At 44.7% G+C, this 25,138-nt stretch overlaps 1 protein-coding gene across 3 annotated transcripts in view; it reads right to left on the bottom strand.

Annotated features, from left to right (window-relative positions):
• Positions 1-25,138, bottom strand: part of SLC38A10 (solute carrier family 38 member 10) — a 92,910-nt gene that overhangs the window by 40,533 nt on the left and 27,239 nt on the right. For all 3 annotated transcript variants that reach the window (XM_030208571.1, XM_030208570.1, XM_030208572.1), the window contains exons 7-10: positions 14,949-15,051; positions 14,372-14,554; positions 9,821-9,935; positions 8,350-8,456 (exon numbers count right to left, since the gene is read on the bottom strand). In XM_030208571.1, the coding sequence (XP_030064431.1) occupies positions 8,350-8,456; positions 9,821-9,935; positions 14,372-14,554; positions 14,949-15,051 (508 nt within the window). The remainder of the gene's footprint in view (positions 1-8,349; positions 8,457-9,820; positions 9,936-14,371; positions 14,555-14,948; positions 15,052-25,138) is intronic.

Here is a 25,138-nt window from a genome sequence, read left to right as displayed (position 1 = left end):
GTTACTCAAGAAGGCTTTTCCTTTCACTCAGTTCCGAAATTAAGTTACTAAGCATCTTGTATGACGCAGCTACCTGCTGCTGAGAAAATGACTGATGAACAGAAAGCAAGCAGAGAATCTGGCCCTTGATTAGAAAGAAATGTTTTTATAGGCTGTAGAAGTGAAAAGGAATATTAGAGCAGAGACATGTTCAAAGAGGAAATATTTTAAAGACTCCTATCAGAAGGTATTAATGATTTATTTGATAACGCAATTAATACATGTCAATAAATTCCAATTACCACAAATTATGCATAATTTGCACTGCTCAGTCACCACTCAAGAGGCTTTACAGAAACCAGCAGAACTATGATCGTCACCATTCAGTTAACTTCTTGCCCTTATGGATCTTTCTCAGTAAAATATTTATTTGTTACATTTGTACCCCACATTTTCCCACCTATTTGCAGGCTCAATGTGGCTTACATAGTACCATAAAGGCATTCGCCAACTCCGGTAAAGGAACAAATACAATGTGATGTTAGGGTCGAATAAGGTAGGTATGTTTCAGGCACATTAGGGGGTCGAAGATAGGGAGGGTTATATGGAGGCTCATTTTCAAAGCACTTAGCCTCCCAAAGTTCCATAGAAACCTATGGAACTTAGCCTCCCAAACTGCTTTGAAAATATGCCTCATAGTGTCCAATACGATCTTTGGTTTTGCTGTGTTGCAGAGTTGAGGCAATATGCTGTTTGCAACTCAAAACAGGGTCTGAGGAGAACGGAACAATGCGCTAACTGCATGTGAAATGGGAAGGAAAAGAGTGACATCTCTAAGCCACATGTGGTAAATGCCATTGTCCATTCCAGCTGTGTCACTCACAGGGCAGAGCAGCTCAGTGCCCGAGGGAAAAGCTCTCGCACTACAAACACTGGCTGAAAACAAAGCACAACTAGCTTTTTTTTTCTCATCACATTCAAATCTTACAAAATGTAAATTGAATGATTTAAGCAAGTTAATGTTTTAAAACTTGAGTATAACAAAATCTATTCCAATGCCAGCACTGGGTACTGCCAAGCAAAGGGAATCTGCTGATCCCTTGCCTGATGAGACTGAGGATGCTGCAGAGTCAGCATATGCAGCCCCTGGGCCAGCAGGGGCGTCCCAGTCACCAAAGAGTGGCAACAACTAAAAGTAAAGGGCAGAGAGAGAGAGGGGGGGAGGGGCAGAGAGAGAGAGATCACCACCACCACCACCACCACCACCACCGCACTCCCTGGCCCCTGAAGCAGTTCCAGCAAAACATACAGCTGAGTTAAGTGCAGTGATCAGCTTCAAACGTGGTGGGCGAGCGAGGTTGGCGAGGTCGGAGCGGGCGCGCGCCGCGTCACCCCCCAGTGGCGTGCACCCGGGGCGGACCGCCCCCACCGCCCCCCCCCCCCCCTTGGTACACCACTGCTTATACGGTCTGTGCCAGAGCTGGTGGTGGGAGGCGGGGCTGGTGGTTGGGAGGTGGGGATAGTGCTGGGCAGACTTATATGGTCTGTGCCAGAGCCGGTGGTGGGAGGCGGGGCTGGTGGTTGGGAGGCGGGGATAGTGCTGGGCAGACTTATACGGTCTGTGCCAGAGCCAGTGGTGGGAGGCGGGGCTGGTGGTTGGGAGGCGGGGATAGTGCTGGGCAGACTTATACGGTCTGTGCCAGAGCCGGTGGTGGGAGGCGAGGCTGGTGGTTGGGAGGCGGGGATAGTGCTGGGCAGACTTATATGGTCTGTGCCAGAGCCGGTGGTGGGAGGCGGGGCTGGTGGTTGGGAGGCGGGGATAGTGCTGGGCAGACTTATACGGTCTGTGCCCTGAAAAAGACAGGTACAAATCAAGGTAAGGTATACACAAAAAATGGCACATGTGAGTTTATCTTTTTGGGCAGACTGGATGGACCGTGCAGGTCTTTTTCTGCCGTCATCTACTATGTTACTATGGAGCATCAGTACTACAATTACTAATTTTACAAAAAAGGAAAACAATTTTTTTGGACTGAACTGGTGAGGTAATTAACACAGCAGCTGTGCTGCTCTTAGTCACGCATGATTCTGAGGCTCCTTTATTATATGAAAGATTAAACACTGTGATTAACTGCATGCTTTTCTCCCACAAATTGGGCTACGTGTTATAGCTCGGACGTTCTATTATGCCAACCTAGTGAGGTTTTGTCACACAGTGACCCTGAGAGGTCTATAGGAGCTGCTTGAAAAAGGTAAGATACAACAAATAAACCATACATTTTGTAACTACATAGGAAAAATCATTATTTCAGTTGGCCACGTGGCTTTCGGAAAGAGCACAGAGAATACAAGGTAGCCTTTCTTTTCCAACAGACTGAGCTAAACTGTCTAAAGTTCTACCACAATGCCATTTTTAAAAGCCGTGACCTTGTGCATTTTCCAAATGATTTGCAAGCTCTCTCCCACACCAATTTCACATAGTTTTGCAAGCAGTGCTCTTGGAGGATCCCAGTGCTGTGCTGAAATGTGCCTGCACATGAAGAAACATGGGAACGAGGAAACTATTGGCAAATTCAAATCTGATTCTATACATCTGTAGTAATGGTTCTTCTGAAATAAATCAGATGTTTAGGAAATGCTGTTAAAAGGACACTGTTGCCACAATGCCCTCATTCCTATAGCTTAGGATTTTTTTTTTGTAGTTTAAAAGAAAGAAAGCCATCCTGTTTCATTCCGTATCTGTGCCTTCTATGTATTGTATCCTCTTGAATTAATATAAGCCACATTGCGCCTGCTCTTGTGGGAAAATGTGGGGTAAAAATGCACCAAATAAATAATAGTAACATAGTAGATGACGGCAGAAAAAGACCTGCACGGTCCATGCAGTCTGCCCAACAAGATAACTCATATTTGCTGCTTTTTGTGTATACCCTACTTTGATTTGTACCTATGCTCTTCAGGGCACAGACCCTATAAGTCTGCCCCGCACTATCCCCGCCTCCCAATCACCAGCCCCACCTCCCAACCACCGGCTCTGGCACAGGCACAGACCGTATAAGTCTGCCCAGCACTATCCTCACCTCCCCAGCCCTGCCTCCCAACCCCGGCTCTGGCACAGACCGTACAAGTCTGTCCAGCACTATCCCCGCCTCCCAACCACCAGTCCCGCTTCCCACCACCGGCTCTGGCACAGACCGTATAAGTCTGCCCAGCCCTATCCCCGCCTCCCAACCACCAGTCCCGCTTCCCACCACCGGCTCTGGCACAGACCGTATAAGTCTGCCCAGCCCTATCCCCGCCTCCCAACCACCAGCCCTGCCTCCCGATCTTGACTAAGCTCCTGAGGATCCATTCCTTTGGCACAGGATTCCTTTAAGCTTATCCCACGCATGTTTGAATTCCGTTACCGTTTTCATTTCCACCACCTCCCGCGGGAGGGCATTCCAAGTCTCCTTATTTCACAATTTTATTGTCTAAATGTATTACAATTGTGAATTAAGTTTGTTATGATTGTAAAACATCCCTTGTTGTACAAGGTGGAACAACTGAATGAATCAGATCCAACTGAACAGTGTTTATAAATGTCTTTCTTCACTAGATTTTGCTTTCAGTAACATGATCTAATTCACCCTTTGAATGCCTAGCAAAACAGTGCTGTAATAAAGCTTAAATAGGGTCCAAAAATAAGTGATCAGAAGCAGCCAATTAGAATCTGAACATTCACCATCATCATTTGTACCCAGCACTTCATTCGACCTTTCGGGAAAATTCTCCCATTCTCAATTCTTCAACAAGAGGATGCCAGAGCACCTCCAAAACAGAAATTCAAGGAGCAGCAGGTGGGAAAGGTTGCCCGGCGCTTCCCCAGGAGTCAAGAAAGAATAGCTCTTGCTCCGTTTCCTTTTCTCTTATTTCCAGTAACCCTTCTCCACCATCCAGACTGCCCCGGCCTTAAAATATAAATACAAAATACTTGTAGCCAAATTTGCTGCCTCCCTTGGGAGAACTGCATTACTAAGCTCATTCAAAAGAGTATACAAACACACTAGCCAGTAGCCACTGAAATATCAGCAGAATAGACTGGCTGACTGCAACCGCACAGTTGGAGATCAAATCTCACTACCTGACTGGCTGCCTTCCAACTTTAGCTGTAACAATGGGAATGTCTGTCAAGGCGCAAAGGCGGACCGGGGCCAAGTCAGCATTTCCTACGCAGATATGGGCACATGGAGGGTAAAGGCTGGGAGCGTGTGTGTGTGTAAAAATGACTTCAAAAAACTACCCTCAAGGTGTGCCCACTCTTGTGCGCTGACTAGGTCACTTGTAGTTGGCCCACTGCACAGCAGAGTGAGAAGGGAACAGGGGGAGTCAAGGGCCATCTCTGTTTGCAGCAGGTCTCACAGTGGTCTCTATTGCTAGAACTGTGCAGGCATCAATGGACAGGCCTACGCTATTAAATAGATCCCGTTTACACACTGAATACCTGCAATGAAGGGAATTCTCAGTTCACTCACACCTCCTCCAAGCCTGGCTGTGGGCTCTCAAACTTCCCCAAGATATCAAAGCTCATACATACAGAATTAAAATCAAACACTACAAACATTCAAAGACAAAACAATAAACCATTCCACAATACATATCCCCTCTCCCAGCCTCTTGCACTTTCCCCCGGTCTTTTAAACAAAACTTTGTATAAAATGAAAAGCACATTTGAAAAGCTATGCCTTTATTATTAGTTATTTTTACGTGTTGCTAGCTTCCTAAATTGAAGATCACTTCATTTAGTCCTCAGTTCTAAATACAACCTGGCTCAGGAGTGGTTGATACCTTTACTGGAATATATTGCCCAGCCTTGTTTCCAGGACACCCAGGCATGTTAACTTTGCTGCCTCCTAGTGGAAGCCAAGCTGTATTTTTCAGACTACAGCTTCTCTCGCCAGCCACTAAGGGCCAAGCCGTTTCCAGGAACTATCAACTCACTGGTACAGCTCTAAGTTAACTGTGACCTATGAGAAACATCTGGTCAGTGCAAGCTCCTCCCTTTTACATCTGCCTCCAGCCAATCATCACCCTCCCAATTCTTACTAGAATCTAAACTCCTGACCCAGAACTTCTTTCTTAGTCCACGTCACATTAACCTACAGCTCTGGGGTTATCACGCTGTTCTATCCAATGGAATACTAGGATTTAAGCAATTCTGTCTCTGTATGTCGCCATCTTATCTCTAGGCTGGATGGCTTAAGGAACAACTAGTATAAAGATACCAATTCTCTCACCTGTGCTGCTGGAGGGCTCAAGGACAGAGCGTTTCGATTGCCAATCTATAATTCTGTATGTAGGAACTGATCATAATTCCCTGCCATCTAACGCCTATTTATCACCTCTTGTAAAATGGGTTGTTTAAATAAGGCTATACATAATTGTGCACCTGAGTAAGAAATCAAAGATGAAATAGTGTAGCGATGTAAACATTTCCTCTTAACTTAAAAATAAGACCATTTAAATTAAAACTGGAAAAGCAGTTACAGAATTAGCTGTGCCCTAAGAAAGCACAGGTAGCCTCTCCTCTTCCTCAGCCACATCTATGACTGGTCAGGGGCCAAGGCTTAGATAAGGAATATTGTTCTTGTTTAACTAGATGGACGCTGCCCATGCAGACAGAAAATTAAAAAGCTCCCGCAATAATCTGCTGCTTTTGCAACACAGCTTTGTGTACGGTGCTGTGTATATGTAGAAGTGCTATAGAAATGATAAGCAGCAGTAGATGAGCAAGGACCATCTCTTTCCCAGGCTGTGTACAGCAGTGCATATGTCTAGTAACGCTATAGAAATCAGTAGTAGAGTAGGGACTGTCTCTTACATGTTTTGTATACAGCGTTGCATATGTCTAGTAACGCTATAGAAATCAGTAGTAGAGTAGGGACTGTCTCTTACATGTTTTGTTTACAGCGTTGCATATGTCTAGTAACGCTATAGAAATCAGTAGTAGAGTAGGGACTGTCTCTTACATGTTTTGTTTACAGCGTTGCATATGTCTAGTAACGCTATAGAAATCAGTAGTAGAGTAGGGACTGTCTCTTACATGTTTTGTTTACAGCGTTGCATATGTCTAGTAACGCTATAGAAATCAGTAGTAGAGTAGGGACTGTCTCTTACATGTTTTGTTTACAGCGTTGCATATGTCTAGTAACGCTATAGAAATCAGTAGTAGAGTAGGGACTGTCTCTTACATGTTTTGTTTACAGCGTTGCATATGTCTAGTAACGCTATAGAATCAGTAGTAGAGTAGGGACTGTCTCTTACATGTTTTGTTTACAGCGTTGCATATGTCTAGTAACGCTATAGAAATCAGTAGTAGAGTAGGGACTGTCTCTTACATGTTTTGTTTACAGCGTTGCATATGTCTAGTAACGCTATAGAAATCAGTAGTAGAGTAGGGACTGTCTCTTACATGTTTTGTTTACAGCGTTGCATATGTCTAGTAACGCTATAGAAATCAGTAGTATAGTAGGGACTGTCTCTTACATGTTTTGTTTACAGCGTTGCATATGTCTAGTAACGCTATAGAAATCAGTAGTAGAGTAGGGACTGTCTCTTACATGTTTTGTTTACAGCGTTGCATATGTCTAGTAACGCTATAGAAATCAGTAGTAGAGTAGGGACTGTCTCTTACATGTTTTGTTTACAGCGTTGCATATGTCTAGTAACGCTATAGAAATCAGTAGTAGAGTAGGGACTGTCTCTTACATGTTTTGTTTACAGCGTTGCATATGTCTAGTAACGCTATAGAAATCAGTAGTAGAGTAGGGACTGTCTCTTACATGTTTTGTTTACAGCGTTGCATATGTCTAGTAACGCTATAGAAATCAGTAGTAGAGTAGGGACTGTCTCTTACATGTTTTGTTTACAGCGTTGCATATGTCTAGTAACGCTATAGAAATCAGTAGTAGAGTAGGGACTGTCTCTTACATGTTTTGTTTACAGCGTTGCATATGTCTAGTAACGCTATAGAAATCAGTAGTAGAGTAGGGACTGTCTCTTACATGTTTTGTTTACAGCGTTGCATATGTCTAGTAACGCTATAGAAATCAGTAGTAGAGTAGGGACTGTCTCTTACATGTTTTGTTTACAGCGTTGCATATGTCTAGTAACGCTATAGAAATCAGTAGTAGAGTAGGGACTGTCTCTTACATGTTTTGTTTACAGCGTTGCATATGTCTAGTAACGCTATAGAAATCAGTAGTAGAGTAGGGACTGTCTCTTACATGTTTTGTTTACAGCGTTGCATATGTCTAGTAACGCTATAGAAATCAGTAGTAGAGTAGGGACTGTCTCTTACATGTTTTGTTTACAGCGTTGCATATGTCTAGTAACGCTATAGAAATCAGTAGTAGAGTAGGGACTGTCTCTTACATGTTTTGTTTACAGCGTTGCATATGTCTAGTAACGCTATAGAAATCAGTAGTAGAGTAGGGACTGTCTCTTACATGTTTTGTTTACAGCGTTGCATATGTCTAGTAACGCTATAGAAATCAGTAGTAGAGTAGGGACTGTCTCTTACATGTTTTGTTTACAGCGTTGCATATGTCTAGTAACGCTATAGAAATCAGTAGTAGAGTAGGGACTGTCTCTTACATGTTTTGTTTACAGCGTTGCATATGTCTAGTAACGCTATAGAAATCAGTAGTAGAGTAGGGACTGTCTCTTACATGTTTTGTTTACAGCGTTGCATACGTCTAGTAACGCTATAGAAATCAGTAGTAGAGTAGGGACTGTCTCTTACATGTTTTGTTTACAGCGTTGCATATGTCTAGTAACGCTATAGAAATCAGTAGTAGAGTAGGGACTGTCTCTTACATGTTTTGTTTACAGCGTTGCATACGTCTAGTAGCGCTATAGAAATAATAAACAGTAGTAGTTCTGCAAGGCCTGGACAGACTCCTGCATCACAAGGGAGGAGGGGAGCAAAACTGTGTAACAACCAGGGTTCAGAACAATCTGATTCCACCCCTCCTTTGTGTAACTGCTGAGAAACCATGCAACCATACTGATGTTAAAAGAAAAAGGATTTCCAGCAATCCCTGCTAACCACAAACTCAGGCAGATAAAAACATCCTCATATTCTAATTCAAAGCAAGGAGTAAAGCGATTCATTGTGTTCAACATACAGACAAAATGACAAAACCCTCTGCTGACATCACTGGGCTCCATTCAGACTCTGCTATGCGCAACAAACCTGCAACGCTCAACTAACCAAGAGGAGACCCCTTGGGCTTTTAATGTCTTTCCTCCTCCCCAGCACAACTAAATTAACAAAGTTCCCAGGCTTTCTATTCAAGCTGGAGAAAGTCAATTAGCATCTGCACTGACCTGTGCTGAAAGGGCATTCTTGTGGATTTTCTTGTAAATTAAAGCTGGGCAGATAAAACAGATGAGGCTTCCCATTGTCGCACCTGTTAGACCTAAAATAGTTTCAACTAGAAAGAGGGGAGGAAATAGAACAAGTCACATCCAATGAGTGAGAAACAGAAAACAGCAACCTGGCAATGAAGAGGTGGAGGGGGTGGGGGGGTTCCACCAGCAGGAGAATTTAATGTTTTTCTCTGTACAAATATCTCTTCTCCCAGTTCACAGCCATCACACAAGGCCTCTCTCTTTCTTTGTCATCAGTGAAATGTGCCCAGGCCAAGTATTACAGGGACAGACAAGGTAGGAATTACCATTTTACCACTCTCACCCTTCACTTCACCCTTTTCTCCACTAACAAATTTTCAACAAAGCTATTTCCATAATTGACAGAACACTGGGTGCTCTTCCCCCTTTGTGGCAATACATTAGAGGCTGACCGGATTTCAGTTTTGGTACCGAAAATGACCTGAAATCTGGGTTTGGGTTTCGGCCAAAAATACTGACGCGTTTTCATCAGAAAACGAAACCATGGCCATGTCCCACCAAGTTTGTCCCCCCACCCCCACTTAACCCACGCTCTTCCCCTCCTCTGCCCCCCACCCCCCCCCCGCCAGGCCATAGGTTACAGCCAACATTTTGAAAATTGGAAATGGCATGAGCAAGAGCGACTGGGGATTGGCTCATGCCTATGCCAGTTCCAATTACAAAATGGTGGCTGCAAGGCTGCCACGGGACATCATGGCTGCCATTTGTACAACACAACCAGTGGGGGCAGGAGAAACTCGGGATGCTCCTGCCCCAAAGAGGCCACTAGACCAGTGTTTCTCAAGAGCTTTCCTGGAGTATCCCTTGCCACAATGAATATGCATGAACTCGATTTGCATGAACTGCCTCCACTATATGCAAATCTCTTTCATGCATATTCATCGTAGATATCCTGAAAACGGACTTGAGAAACACTGCAGTAGACCACCAGGTGAAGGCCTATGGGTGGGGGTGAGGGGGAACAGACTTGCGGCTATAGTGGGACCATGGCTTCCGTTTCAGTTCCAGCCAAAACAGAATGGCAAATTCCGGCCGTCCCCTACCATGCATATTACATGAGTAGCACAGAATCACCTCAAAGCAGGAACCCATGCTGAGAAGTAAACCCAGAGCACAAGCCACGAACTCTGTGAAAGGCCCAATTTCTCTCTCAGACTTGACAGATCATAAAAAGCTGGATTATTCTTTGGGTCAGGGACTCCTGTTCTCTCAGTATTAGAAACATGGATAAACAATGAAATGGAAATGCAGACATGAAGCACCCGGGAGCAGAGAGAGAGAGAAATATTATGCACAGAATGTAATCCGAATCTCTACAACTGCTACTGTGGCTGATGCCCCCAACTCCCAAGGAAGAAAGTATCATTAAGGATTACCTTTCCCTTACCATTTGGGATGAGGATTCCTCCAAACATGGTCCCAATCACAATGACTAAGGTGAGCGCTTTAAACCGCAGAGGTGGCATATACCCTCCAGCTGTGAAGGTCCCATCCTTTTGTTGCTGAATAACAAGAACAATTAAGTTGCCTTCCTGTGCCTGACCTCCAGAACAATCATTCTATGGCACAGCACCAAGTTGAGCAGTGGGCCTTGAAGCTACAAGACGAACACCTGCCACTGACACGCTCCGCAGGTGAGCGCCCATGTGCAATTAGCATTCAGATTTGCCAACTGTGTCAATGTTGCAACATGAACCTAAAAAGGGGCAGAGGGAAAACTGCTGCCCCTTACTCTGTCTGAGACCCTTTGCTTTCAGTATAGCACTACATAGGAGACAGATGCTGATCACCGCCACGGTCTCCTGTGATGATTTGCTGAGTTGTCGAGGTAAATTGCACACCACACAAACTATTTTTCATCGGAGTGTGCAAGTTAAAGCATTGCTTGCCAATCAGAAATAATTCTTACAGAACCAGATGCTCAAAACTCCAGCGCTGTACGAAACAATGCTGGAAAACACTGCCACAACAGCGCTGAGCAATTACTTCCTAATGCTCTATGCTAATAGTATTCAAATGATATGCGCACTCTTAGCTTCGAGCATTAGGAAGTAAAAGGGGAGGATGGTGCCTGGCGCATACGCTTACAAGTTGTGTATCAAGCACAGCTCTTCAGCGCATGCCCAATGCGTCAGAGAGGAGGGAAGGAGGAAGAGGAAGAAGTATCAACTAGGGATGGAAGGAAATAAAACAGACATGCAGGAGACAAGATGGCATATGGGGCTCATTTTCAAAGCACTTAGCCTTCCAAAGTGCCAACCTATGGAACTTTGGAAGGCTAAGTGCTTTGAAAATATGCCTCATAGTGTCTTGAGCATCGGGGCATAAAGCAGAATACCTGTCCCAGAATGATTCAGCACGGTTTATTTCTATGCACACTCCAGGATAAAAGATTTGTTTGGTTTGGGCACCTTTTGCTACCTTCCCTATTCCTCCCAGCAGACAGACCTAAAGCCAGCAACTTGCTTGGCGTGCTGTCCGCTGAGCATTGGGGAGGAATGGGGAATCAGCTCATCTGCATACATTTGCATGCTTGTTGCGCTATCCCTCGGCGCACTTGTTATTCCCCGTGGTGGAGGCCTCTAAGCGTGGTGTGCCAGCAAATGGGAGCGCTAGTCCTGTGCTAATGGCCTATAGCACCCGTGTTTGCTTCCGAGGATCGGGGCCACAATGAACAAAGTCAAGGACGTTTCAGTTTCTGTCCCCAGACAAACAGGAATAAGAGGGGCTTAAGCTACCATGACCGCCTGTGCAAAACTCATATACAACAATGAGCTGAAAAAAACAACCTAATGTTTGCATCTCTGCCTGTCAATATCCAGATCAAAAATATTATAATTCCTTACTCCTGATAAATGGAGGAAAAGACCTCAAATGTCCTGACTTGGCTGCACGTACAATATATCTTACTGCCAGTTCATACTGGACACCAGTCATACCATTGGTCAAAAAAAACCTCCAAAATGCCTGTAACTTGTTTTTCAATCCTTTTTGTTTAATTTTCGGTACCTTCTCCTACTAATTTTACATATGATGCTTCATTCCTTTATTTGTTGCATTTGTATCCCACATTTTCCCACCTATTTGCAGGCTCAATGTGGCTTACAATGTTCCGTCATGGCAATCGCAACTCCAGAATAAAAGATACAATTGGTATTATATAAAGAACATGGATAATATAATAGAATTAAGCAATCAGGTATAGAGAGATGATATTCGGAATATCAGGTAAGCGGTGCTGCGTTACAGTTCCTATGATGGTTCATTGTGGTATGCCTTGTTGAAGAGGTAAGTCCTTCAGTGATTTCCGAAAGTTGATTAGGTCATAACTTTAGTATTTATTTGAGTCCAATGTAAGGTCACTTTTATAAAATTAAATATAAATGATTAAAAAAGGATTGCAAAACAATTAAAATAATCAAGTTACAGGCATTTTGGAGGTTTTTTTTTTAACAATGATATGACGGGTCCAGTATGAACTGGCAGTTAAGATACTGTACTTGCAGCCAAGTCAGGACATTTGAAGTCTTTTCCTCCATTTATTAGGAGTAAGGAATTATAATATTTTGATTTGGATATTGACAGGCAGAGATGCAAACAGTAGGTTGTTTTTTTTTTCAGCTCAATGTTGTGCCATTGACATTAGATTTTGCTGAATCAAGTGTCTATACATTTATTTAAAAGTCATACTAAACAGTTTCAATCCTTGATCCAAACAATTGTATCTGCACGTTTCTAGCAGCAGATCAAAGGATAAGTAACCATCCCCTCCCTATTAGCAACCAGTAAGTGCCTTCAGTCTTTGTTCCATGTATTTATAATTTTAATCTAATCTAGACGCTCTCGTCCATTTACAAAACCCAAGATCTGTCCTGCTGATCTAAGAACAAACAAAAAGACTGAACACTTCTCTGCAGCTAATAGAGGAACGTGAATGCATTTGTACAGAGGTCTAGTTTGTCTTCTTTTATGAGGCCCCTACATGATTTATTACGTACCACTGGAATCAGATATCTTTTTTGCAGGCGATGTGCAAATCTGGTTGCCACTGCAGTCTTTAAATGATGTTGAAACAGGGTGAATGTTTGCCTGCCCAAGATAGTCCAATAATTTATTCTCAGGTTAAATGTTCAGCAACTGCAGCTGATTTGATTGGGGAAACCCGAGTTACCTAATTTTGCTGTGGTATATTTGGATGGGAGCATTCTACCTGTTCGTACGACAGGGATTTGGAGGTGCTGTTGGATAATGATCCAGTTATGGGTTCCCAGGACTTGACTCAGTTTACTTGACAGAAGCAGTCTTATTGTTCTACACTGGATCCGACCAACATAGGGGCAGATTTTATTTTTGTTACATTTGTACCCTGCGCTTTCCCACTCATGGCAGGCTCAATGCGGCTTACATGGGGCAATGGAGGGTTAAGTGACTTGCCCAGAGTCACAAGGAGCTGCCTGTGCCTGAAGTGGGAATCGAACTCAGTTCCTCAGTTCCCCAGGACCAAAGTCCACCACCCTAACCACTAGGCCACTCCTCTCCTCTCCTCAGATGTCTAGATTAGTCCAACTCAGTCCTGGTGGGCCTACCAAAAAAGGTTTCTAAGAAGACTACAGTTGTAGCAAAACACTGCAGTTAACCTATTCACAGGGCTTAGGCGTTGTGATCATATTTCACCAGGTAAGAAAAAGTTGCATTGGCTTCCTATGAATACCAGGATTGTATCTGTCCCGACTTTAAAGCCCTGAAGGGAATAGGTCCAATGCACCTGTGGAAATATGCTCTCCATGTTCCAACAAGGGGCTCCGAGATCAGCCTCTAAAGGGCTTCTAGTGGCACCTGATAAAACTCAAGCACAACTGAAGACTGTTCTTTTTCTATAGGAATTCATTTTCTGATGAACTTTGCCTGCAGAAAGGCTCTCTGAAGCTCAGGAAAGGAGGGGCAAAGCTTTCTATTTGTAAAATGGCTTTAGATTTTTTTTTTGTGGTGGGGGGGGGGGGGGGGCTCAGAGAGGTATAGCTTGGTATACCAAGGGCCTCAATTCATTTTGTATTGCATTTTACAAGATGATATGATTATGCTTTGCTAGTTTTCTTTTATCAATTTGTAAATCGCATTTAAATATTTTCCTACCACCTCAAAGGCTGCCAGATTTTCCCTGTTAACATGATGACAAACCTAAGAGCAGTTAAGACTAAAATTTTATGAAAATGCATCTCCATCACTAAATGGACACATTACTCCCTGCTTTTGTGACCTTTATAAGTTGCCAGTTATAATACCTCTAAGCTTTAAATGGCTGCCTATGATTCATGAAGGCACTTTCTGGAACCGATCTGAAATATCCAAGAGATATTTTTACACCACTACGATCTGTTCTTTGGGTTTGCTTGAGGTTTCATCAATTTAAGAAGTTCGGCAAGCCATGGTGAGGTATCGTATTTTTGCACTCCTTAGCCCTGATATATGAAACTCCCTTCCCACTGAAGACAGATTCGAGCCTATCTTTAGTATCTTAGTTAACTCAAAATAGGTTTTTTTTTGTTCTATTTTGCCACATCTTGATCCTATATTTGGTTACTGTACCTTTTATTTATTTTCAGTTGTTTGTCCTATGCATGCTTGTATTAACTTCTGATGTTTTAGGTGTTACTCAGTTACAGTGTAGTGAACTAGTCGTCTTAATGTTTAGCGCAATGGTCTGAGAACCTGGGGAACCAGGTTCAATTCCCACTGCAGCTCCTTGTGACCCTGGTCAAGTCACTTAACCCTTAATACTTAGACTGTGAGCCCACCAGGGGCAGAGAAAGTACCTGTATAAAATAAATGTAAACTGCTTTGGCCCTCAAATTTTAGAAGTTGCGATGAGCAAGATAAACATAACGAAGAATTCTTAGAGAAGGTCAGGATGATGCATCCATCCTTGACAGGTCCTCACCTGCTGCTCAAAGAGGAGGGTGTTCAAGGCTTGCCTGCATGGCAGAATCATCATGGGAAAGCCGACTGCCACCGACATCATGAAGCCAACACGGATCATTTCCGTCACCAGGTTAGAAGGGAAGTTCATCAACACATTTCCAGCAATGGCATCCGTAAAACTCACATAGCCAAAGAATCCCACCTGTCTCATATGGAAAACAGAGGAAAAACAATGCAGATACATTTCAACTACAAAACACAAACTGTATATACTATCCTCTCTCTACACTTTTTTCCTCATGTAAATATTTCTCTAATCCCAACATTTGCAAGAAAATGTTTCAATACTGCTTGATGAACTCAAAAAGGTTAGGTGGCTTTGCTCCCATGACAAAGGCAGAATCAGGCATACTAAGAATTTATATCTTGAATATAAAACTGAGTGGTAAATCCAAGAGCAGAATGCGAAAAGACTCCGAAACCAGACAAGCCTTGAAACAGAACAGTAGTCACAGTGGGCTACACATCCAGGGAGTGTAAAAATTCTGTGGGCGTGAGCAGAGGAGAAAAAGCAAGCGGCATGAGAAATTTCTTACCGCAATATAGAAGGTGATGACCACACGCAGAGATAATGCAAAAATGGAACTCATGGTATTAACGGAGGGCTCATCCAGACTGTCATAAGTAGGTAAGACTTGGCTGTAGAAAAGTAGGTAAATGGTCATTTATAAGAGTGTTCATGGCAAACATACTGCAAAATATTCTGGACTACTTTCAAAATGAAGTCCCGTTTTCTTAATACGATATTGATTAAGATCAGCAACCAAGAACTTTACCCCTTCAGCCCTTCTCTTAATCCAGCCTTGGGAGACCCAAAAGACCAGGAAAGAAACAGAAGGGAAAGAAGAGAAGAAAAGCGAGGCAAAGAGTAAAGGGAAAACAGGAAGGTGGGAAGAGGGATAAAGGGTAAATGAAGATGTCTTAAGCAACCTGATGAAATCCCAACAAATCAAAATCTTTGGCTTGTTAACCCTGTACAATATTAATATCCAACAACGATCAATTTATATGACTATAAATATAAAATATTTCATAACTCCACATTAACTTAAAGTGTTGCAACTTATTTTTATTTTTCTCCAATCAGGGACACTGTGCTGCAAACCCTTCATTATAAAATGAAAGCACGTTCTCTTCCTCTCAGTACACTTGGTGCTGCTCCCTGCTCAGACAGTTTAATGTAATGGAGAAGATGCAGGAGAATGTTTGACTGTGCTGCATTGCCAAAGAAAAAAGTTAAATAAACAGAACTTCAAACAATAGGATGATCTGCCATATTTCAGTTCGTAAGCAAGGAGACAGGTTAAAGATCTGCAAAGGTTTGTACATTAAGGCCATACTTTACAGACCTGTCAGGCCTTCTTACTCCAAGCCAAGGTACCAGGCTCTTTATGATGCACCTCTGGACTGTGCAGCTAGAAATAGAGCCTTCCTCTCACGATGGACATTAAACCACACAATCACGACCCATGGTGGTGGCCAATGTTAGGAATTATTTTAGGATCTCAGGATATGTATTTAGATATTGTCATCTTTTACTCATAAGTGGCCTGAGGAAGACGGCTCTGCCTTTGACAGCGTGTCAAAAAATGCATTAAATTAGCCCAATAAAAATTGTCTCTCTTTATTTTCCTCTCTTCCATTTTATTTCTGTCACTTCTAGAGTGGACTAACATAGCAACCACACTACTTTATCCAGGGATAGAGAATAAAACAAAGAATATCATAATTATGATGAGCCATACCTTGGATATTGTATACAATTCTGGTCAGGCTAACCAGGAACACAAGCAAAGCCTTCTAAGCAGTGGCGTCGCAAGGGCAGCTGACACCCGGGGCGGGTAGCCTCTGCGCACCCCCCCCCCCCCCGGGTGCAGCGTGGCGCATTCTCCCCCCTCTGGAGCGCAACCCCCTCCCCACCGAGAACATACCTGGAAGGCGGTGAGGGGCGGGCGGGAGAGCCACTCTGACGAGTGCACGCTGCTGGGGGGTGTCGGCGCCTTGCTGGTTCCCTGCTCTCTCTGCCCCGGAATAGGAAGTAACCTGTTCCAGGGCAGAGAGAGCAAGGAACCAGCGAGGCGCCGAAACCCCCCCAGCGGCGTGCACCCAGGGCGGACCGCCCCACCCCTTCCTACGCCACTGCTTCTAAGTATAGACAAACTTTTATTGATGAAGACTCGCCTGCTTCAGGAGTCTTCATATGACATGTAAATCATCAATAGGTATATGGTGGTTTGTAAAAGTAGATAAAAACAGTTGGTCTTTAAAAAAACCTTTATGTGACAAACAGATTTGGTAGTGTCAGCGAGCTCTCTCTGCTCAATAAAAGTTTGACTATACTTAAAAGGCTTTGCGTGTGTTCCTGGTTAGCCTGGTCTACTTTCCACTCCCTATCTACCGTTTGGCCGTTTCCGTGGGATTTCAGTGTTCCTCTGCTTCGGCAGATTTTCACTATCCAAGTCTGGTCGCCACATTTCAAAAAGATATAGTGGATTGGAAAATGTACAGAAAAAAAAGTGACCAAAATGATTAAGGGAATGGAACTCATTTCATACATGAAACGGCTTAAGAAGTTAGGGCTCTTCAGCTTGGAAGAGAGACAGCTGATGGGGGACATGATAGAGGCCTACAAAATCCTGAGTGGAGTAGAATGGGTAAACGTAAATCGATTGCTTACGCTTTCAAAAAGTACAAAGATGAGAGGACACTCCATGAAGTTACATAATGGCACAATGAAAACAAACAGCAGAAAAAAAAAATTTTCACTCAACATATTGTTAAGTTCTAGAACTTGCTGCCAGAAGAGGTGGTAAAAGTATAGCTGGGCTTAAAATAAGTATGGACAAATTCCTAGAGGAAAAGTCCATAAGCAGTTATTAGGGTAGACCTGGGGAAAGCCGCTCCTCATTCCTGAGATTAAGTAACATGGAGTCTTGCTACTCTTTGGGACTCCGCCAGGTACTCGATGACCTGGACTGGTCACTGTTGGAAACACGATACTGGGGTAGATGGACCTTTGGTCTGTTCCAGTGGGGCAAATCTTATGTTCTAAAACACTAAAAGAAATAAGCTTGAAAAATACAAACTGAACTAGGCCGTTAACAAGCTACACCATTTCCAAAAAGAGATGCAACCGCTTAGTTGCCGAGGATCGGCACAGTGCAAAGGGAGTAGAGGCTGACCATAGACTAAACCAACTCGGGAGATGATGTTGATAAAAACACTTTATTGAATATTCAAGGGACCCCACACGGTCCGTGTTTCGACGCACAAAGGCGAGGATCTCCATGGTGCAGAAAACGTGCTGGAGCCACGTGTCCCAAGAAGAAGCTGCCACTGGTTTACAGTATCTTTAGCTTAGAGATTTTTCCTAATAAGAAGTGAAGGGTTTGTGGCTAACAAAAGGTCAGATGAATACTAGCTTATTACTAGATGGGGACGGTTCTAGATCAGTTCCCATCTGGACAATTACCATTGAACCAATTCCCACCACACCAGGGAGGACAATTCCCACCCATAACCCCAAAAAATGCAACACACACTAGGACAATTAATCTCCTTCTCTTTTCGCTTCCAGATAATTTGGTGGGGGGGGGGGGGGGGGGGGAGCAATACAGCACCACACCCCCTTAAACATGACCTTTTACTCGTCCCTTTCAGACATGCAGTTTGTTTTTGCCCATCCCCCTCCACACTACACCCATCCCCCTCCACACTACACCCATCCAAAAAGAAAAGACAAAATAATTTTTTTTTTTTTTACATTTGTACCCCGCACTTTCCCACTCATGGCAGGCTCAACGCGGCTTACATGGGGCAATGGAAGGTTAAGTGACTTGCCCAGAGTCACAAGGAGCTGCCTGTGCCTGAAGTGGGAATCGAACTCAGTTCCCCAGGACCAAAGTCCACCACCCTAACCACTAGGCCACTCCTCCACTGTTGCTACTATTTGAGATTCTACACCAATGTGGCCGCACAGGCTTCTGCTTCTGTGAGTCTGACGTCCTGCACGTAAGGACGTCAGACTCACAGAAACAGAAGCCTGCGCAGCCTTCTACATGGAATGTTGCTAGTGGAATAGCAACATTCCATGTAGAATCTCCAATAGTAGCAACATTCCATGTAGAATCTCCAATAGTAGCAACAGAATCTCAATAGTAGCAACATTCCATGTAGAATCTCCAATAGTATCTCTTTTTTGTTACATTTGTACCCTGCGCTTTCCCACTCATGGCAGGCTCAATGCGGCTTACATGGGGCAATGGAGGGTTAAGTGACTTGCCCAGAGTCACAAGGAGCTGCCTGTGCCTGAAGTGGGAATTGAACTCAGTTCCTCAGGACCAAAGTCCACCACCCTAACCACTAGGCCACTCCTCCACTGTTGCTACTATTTGAGATTCTACATGGAATGTTGCTATTCCACTAGCAACATTCCATGTAGAAGTCGGCCCTTGCAGATCACCAATGTGGCCGCGCAGGCTTCTGCTTCTGTGAGTCTGACGTCCTGCACGTACATGCAGGACGTCAGACTCACAGAAACAGAAGCCTGCGCAGCCTTCTACATGGAATGTTGCTAGTGGAATAGCAACATTCCATGTAGAATCTCCAATAGTAGCAACATTCCATGTAGAATCTCCAATAGTAGCAACAGAATCTCAATAGTAGCAACATTCCATGTAGAATCTCCAATAGTATCTCTTTTTTGTTACATTTGTACCCTGCGCTTTCCCACTCATGGCAGGCTCAATGCGGCTTACATGGGGCAATGGAGGGTTAAGTGACTTGCCCAGAGTCACAAGGAGCTGCCTGTGCCTGAAGTGGGAATCAAACTCAGTTCCCCAGGACCAAAGTCCACCACCCTAACCACTAGGCCACTCCTCCACGTGCAATCCAAACTAGCCTGGCAGCACAACTTTTCATCGTAGCAAATGACTACTCTACCTATGAAAAGTTATTCCATTATTATACTGCCTCTGTCTACATCCGTATGCTGCACAAGTGGATGATGACTAAACATGGGAGGGGAAACAGAGACAGTTCTCAATCTAACTCCCTTGTTCCAGACAATCCTCGTCAGCAGAAACTTCCTCTACATCCGTACGCTGCACGGCTGAACGGACAAATCCTCCCTCTCAGCGTCTGAAAAAACAGCGCCACAATGCAACGCGATGGGGAGGAGAGGAAAGAGACAGGATACACGAATGCAGCTCCAGTTATTAAAAAAAAAAAAAAAAGAAAAAAGGAAATGATAGGGAGGGTGCAGTGGTGTGCTGGAGCAGGCTCTCACAGGCTCGCAAGAGCCGGTTGTTAAGTTTTTAAGAATTTTGGGAGCCGGTTGTTAAAGTAGGGCCCTCCATGGCTACTTTAACAACTGGCTCCCAAAATGTGGGCTTGGGCCCCCTGCTGAATTCTCTTTTACTTTGCTGGTGGGGATGCTGAGCCCTGCCAGCCAAGTAAATAGACTACTGCTGCTCCCCGCTCCTTGTTTCCAGCTCTGGGCAGCAGGCTGGGACTTCTCGAGCATGTGAGAGAAGTTCCAGCATGCTGCTCAGGGCAAGACGTTGGGAGTGGTGGCAGTCCATTTACTGGCTGCCAGCAAAGGTCTGCCTAGCGTGTCCGCACTAAGGGAGGGAGGGGAGAGAGGCAAGTGTTGCTCCCCCACCCCACCCCGGCCCCCCGTGGCCCTTCCAACTGCAGAGCTGGCTACGTCCGGAGAAAGAGCCTGTTGTTAAAAATTTACCAGCACACCCCTGGGAGGGTGGGAAATGACTGGGGGTAAACTCGGCATCTAGAATTCGCACTCTGCGCACTGCATCAAAGCACTTAACTTGTGGCCCCCACTGCAGAAAATATAAAAACATTTCAAAAAGAAAAAAAAAAAAAGAGTGGCCCTGACAGCACACAGAAAATGACCATCACCCTACTTACAAAAAAAAAAAAACACAAGATAACGCCTATGTGCAAGTGATCTGTGAACAGGCAAATCCACATTTTATAATTTATTTGTTACATTTGTATCCCACATTTTCCAGGCTATCTGCAGGCTCAATGTGGCTTACATAGTACCGGAAAGGCATTTGCCGTTTCCGGTGTGAACAAATACAATGTGATGTTGTAAAAGATGTAATTTAATGCAGGGGCGTAGCCAGACACCCAATTTTGGGTGGGCCTGGGCCCAAGATGGGTGGGCAAAAGAATCTCTCTGTCCCACAAGTGATTTGGTCTCTCCCTCTCTTGCCTGCATGCCATAGGGTCTCTCAAACATACCACTCCCTCGCATACCTTTTAAACAGCAGATTTTCACCAGCAGCGAGCAGCCACTAATACACACTGCTCATGTTGGCCCCACAGCCTTCCCACTGATGCAACTTCCTGTTTCCGCATAGGCAGGACTACGTCAGGGGGAAGGCTGTGGGGCTGGTGCGAACAGTATGTATCAGTCTCTGCTTGCTGCAGGCAAAGATCTGCTATTTACAAGGTATGCAGGAAGGACAGCTGTTGGGAGTTTTCAGCTGGTGGGATTTGGGGATCCCTGCTAGCCACATCATAGGTGTGCTGCTAATGGGTGGGCCTGAACACAAAGTGGGTGGGCCAGGGCCCACCCTTGGCTACGCCACTGATTTAATGGTGAAGTCACAGTAATAGTTGTAAGGTGGGAGAGTAGCATTGTGTTCATACATGCTTCGGTTTTCTTATGTAGCCAAGGTCAGTCCTGTAGGTTGAATCGGGAGGGTATGCTTTTTTGAACAGGGTGGTTTTTAGTATTTGGTCGCTTTTAAGGCTTTTGGTAGTGCGTTCCACAATTGTGTGCTTATGTAGGAGAAGCTGGATGCATAGGTAGATTTGTATTTAAGACCTTTACAGCTTGGGTAATGTAAGTTTAGATATGATCGTGTTGAAATCGGAGGCGTTTCTGGTTGGTAGGTCGATTAAGTCTGTCATGTACCCGGGTGCTTCGCCATAGAGAAATTTTGTGGACCATGGTGCACATTTTAAAGGCAATGCGTGCTTTGATTGGGAGCCAGTGTAGTTTTTCGTGGAGGGGTTTTGCGCTTTCGAATCGCGTTTTTCCAAATATGAGTCTGGCTGCCGTGTACATGCATGCATGTACTTTATTTCTGCCTTGGAGCAGCAGTAAATCTGTGTAAGCACATTTGTGCGCTACTGGGGCTGACTCTGGAGCCTGTACTTATGTGAATCACTCCCTGTGGAGTTAAAAAAAAAAAAAAGTGCTAGATGATTACATGGCTTTTTGGCATGGGCTGTAAGGCATTTTAATCAAAGAACACTTGTTGAACTGAATGTTAGGAGGTGACTGTAATGATGTAAGTTCTTTTATTTTAATGTGTATGAAAACTCTACTGTATATGGAGCTTTGTAATTAGAATTCAGTGTTTTACTGAACTATAAATGCAGAATAAGGAGAAATTAGGTCTTACCTGCTAATTTACTTTCCTTGAGTCTCTCCAGACCATTCCCAATGAGTGGGTAATATGCTCTCCTACCAGCAGAGGGAGACTGAGAACTATTGACTAGTGACACCTGTATAAGGGATTGTGTAACCCTGACCAGCTCAGTATTTCACATAGCCAAGCAGTAAAATTAAACTAAAAAGAAATTTAGAAACAAGAACCAGGAACAAAGAAAGAACAAACATTAGAACATCCAATAATAGATCTCTGTAAAGGAAATGAGCATCATAATTACATATCACCAGCATTAAACATCATGCTACAGCTGCCAGACCCCCCCCCCCCCCCCGAGACTCCCATAAATGAATACATTCTTCCAGGGCGTGGTTTGGGAATGGTCTGGATAGACTAAAGGAAAGTAAGTTAGCAGGTAAGACTTAACATCTCCTTCCTTATCATCTACTCCAGACCATTCCTGATGAGTTGGAAGTACCAAAGCAGTAATGACTGTGAGTGGGAAAGTCCGAGAAGCAATACAGAAGCACCAAAAGAAGCATCCTGCCGAGCCTGAACATCCAACCAGTAATATCGGACAAAAGAGTGTAGAGAAGACCACGTAGCTGCTCTGCAAAAATTCTGCAGAGGAATAAGCAAGTGCTCTGCCCACGAGGTAACCTGAGCTCTTGTAGTATGTGTCCACAAAACCACCGGCGCTGTTCTTCCACTCAGTAAGTACGCAGAGGAAACCACCTCCTTAATCCATTTAGCGATCGAGGCCTTCGAAGCTGCCTGTCCTTTTCTTTGTCCTGCAAACAACACGAACAACCGATCCGAGTTTGGCACACATAGCACTTGATAGCTCTAGCTACATCCAACCTAAATAAGGAGGACGAAGCAGAAGCCTCCTCCCGTGAGAAGGAAGGCAAAGAAAGCAACTGACTGACATGAAAAGGAGAAAGCACCTTAGGTAAAAAAGATGGCACCGGACTCAACGATACCTTTTCCTTCGAGAAAACTAGAAATTGTTCCCTACACGACAAGGCATGCAACTCTGAAATACGCCTTGCCGAGGTGATAGCCATTATAAACACCACTTTGAGAGAAAGATCCTTAAGAGTGGCTTGCCAAAGCGGCTCAAAGAGCGCCTTAGTCAAGGCAGACACAATACCAGATTCAAATCCCAAGAAGGAATCACCGGCCGTAGAGGAGGCATATCTTGAACCCCTGGAAAAAATAAGTGACATCTGCATGCAAGGAAAAGGAACTGGACCCCGAAAAGAGAGAGCTGCTAACTGCACCCAAAGGGAAGACAACATAAACTCCTTCTCCAAGCCAGTTTGAAGAAAGTCCACAATTTGTGCAACAGATGCTCGAAGTGGGGCCACTTGCATGCTCTCACACCAGCCTCAAAAATACACGAGCGACATCTGCATGAAAGGCCAGGGAACATTCTTGCACTGGACCCCGAAAAAAAGACAGAGTAGCCAACTGCACCTGAAGGGAAGACAACGTCAACCTCTTCTCCAAACCAGTTTGAAGTAAGTCCATATTTGCGCAACGGATGCTTGAAGTGGAGCCACTGCATGCTCTCACATATGCCAAACCCTAACATAGGCTAGAGAGGTGGAATTCTTGCGCAAGCTCAAAAGGGTATGAATAGACCCCAAAGAATAACCCTTCTTCAGCCGTTGTGCCCACTGAACAGCCAAGCTGTAAGCACGAATCAACCCACATGGGCATTAGAATGGGCCCCTGCCTCAAGACCGTCCTGCAGGAGAAGGCGAAATGGATCGGCTACTTGCAACCGCACCAGATCCCCATACCTACGTATAGAAGAACCTGAGGTGGCCAAGGCTGCGCCAATGCATTCAGTCCTTCTGACATTCGTTCCTTCCTATGACTGAAAAATCATGGAGCCTTGGTGTTTTGTGCCATAGCCATGAGATTCATAACTGGAGGACCCCATCAGTCGACAATGAGTTGGAAGGCCACTGGGACCAGACTCCAGTCCCCCAGATCCAGACGATGATGACTGAGGAAATCCGCCTCCAAACTTTCAACCCCGGCAACATGCGCTGCTGACAGTAACTGAAGGTTCTGCTCCGCCCAGATTATAAGGGCCGGCTTTTGTGCCAGGAAAGGGCTCTTTGTGCCCCCCTGCTGATTGGCATAAGTTACCACCGTTGTATTGTCCGAGAGGACTCGTACGTCTCTGAAATGAACTAACCCAAGAAAGGCCATCAGGGCAAGACATATTGCCCGAATCTCAAATCGACTGATGGACCATCGAGCCTCCGTCTCCGACCAGCTTCCCTGAGCCACTTGACCGAGACAATGAGCTCCCCAACCGGAGAGGCTTGCATCCATCGTCACCAGAATCCAATCCAGTGGATCCAGGGGCATGCTTCAACTCAGATGACCGAGGCCCAGCCACCACCAAAGACTGAGGCACACCATTCGGTAAAGCCATACTCGGAAAGAGAGAGGATGCACTTGAGGCAACCATTATGTCAGCAGTGCCGTCTCTTGTGCACTCTCACCATGGCACCACTTCTATGGTTGCTGCCATGGAACCCAGCACCTGGAGAACATCCCAGGCTGACCGAGCCCGAAAAACAAGGAGATCATGAATCTGAACTATAAGCTTTTGCCTCCTGGACTCCGGGAAAATAAGCAATCCTCTTTTGGGTGTCAAAACTCACCCCTAGGTAATCCAGCACCTGACTGGGAAACAACAAACTCTTGGATGCACTGACTATCCAGCCCAGATGCTGCAGCAGCTGCACTACCTGACTCATAGCTGACCAGCTCTCCTCGACCCATCTCGCTTGAATCAGCCAGTTGTCCAAGTACGGATGTACTAGAATGCCCTTCTGCCGAAGATGAGCCGCCACCACCATTACCTTGGAGAAGGTTCTGGGCGCCGTGGGTAGGCCGAAGGCATTGCCCAAAACTGGTAATGCTCACACAGCACAGCAAAGCGAAGATATTTCTGATGCTCCCAAAGCATCGGAATATGCATGTACGCCTTGGACAGATCCAGCGACGTTGAACCGCCATAATAACCGATCGGAGGGTCTCCACGTGAAAAGGAGAAACATGTAAAGACCAATTCACTACTTGAGATCCAAAACCGGGTGCCAAGAACCCTCCTTTTTGAGCACCACAAAATAAATTGAATATCTTCCAGAACCTCTCTTGTCCTGAGGAACTGGAACTACTGTCTGAAGAGCCAAGAGACGATGCAAGGTGAGACGGATGGCCTCTGCTTTGACTGGCAACTTGCATGGAGAAACAAGGAAGGCATCTGGAAG

The sequence above is a fragment of the Microcaecilia unicolor genome, chromosome 6 (genome assembly GCF_901765095.1).
Source record: "Microcaecilia unicolor chromosome 6, aMicUni1.1, whole genome shotgun sequence".
In the NCBI taxonomy this organism is placed as follows: domain Eukaryota; kingdom Metazoa; phylum Chordata; class Amphibia; order Gymnophiona; family Siphonopidae; genus Microcaecilia; species Microcaecilia unicolor.
The sequence above is the reverse complement of the archived record's forward strand: the minus strand, read 5'-3'. Positions and strand labels throughout refer to the sequence as shown.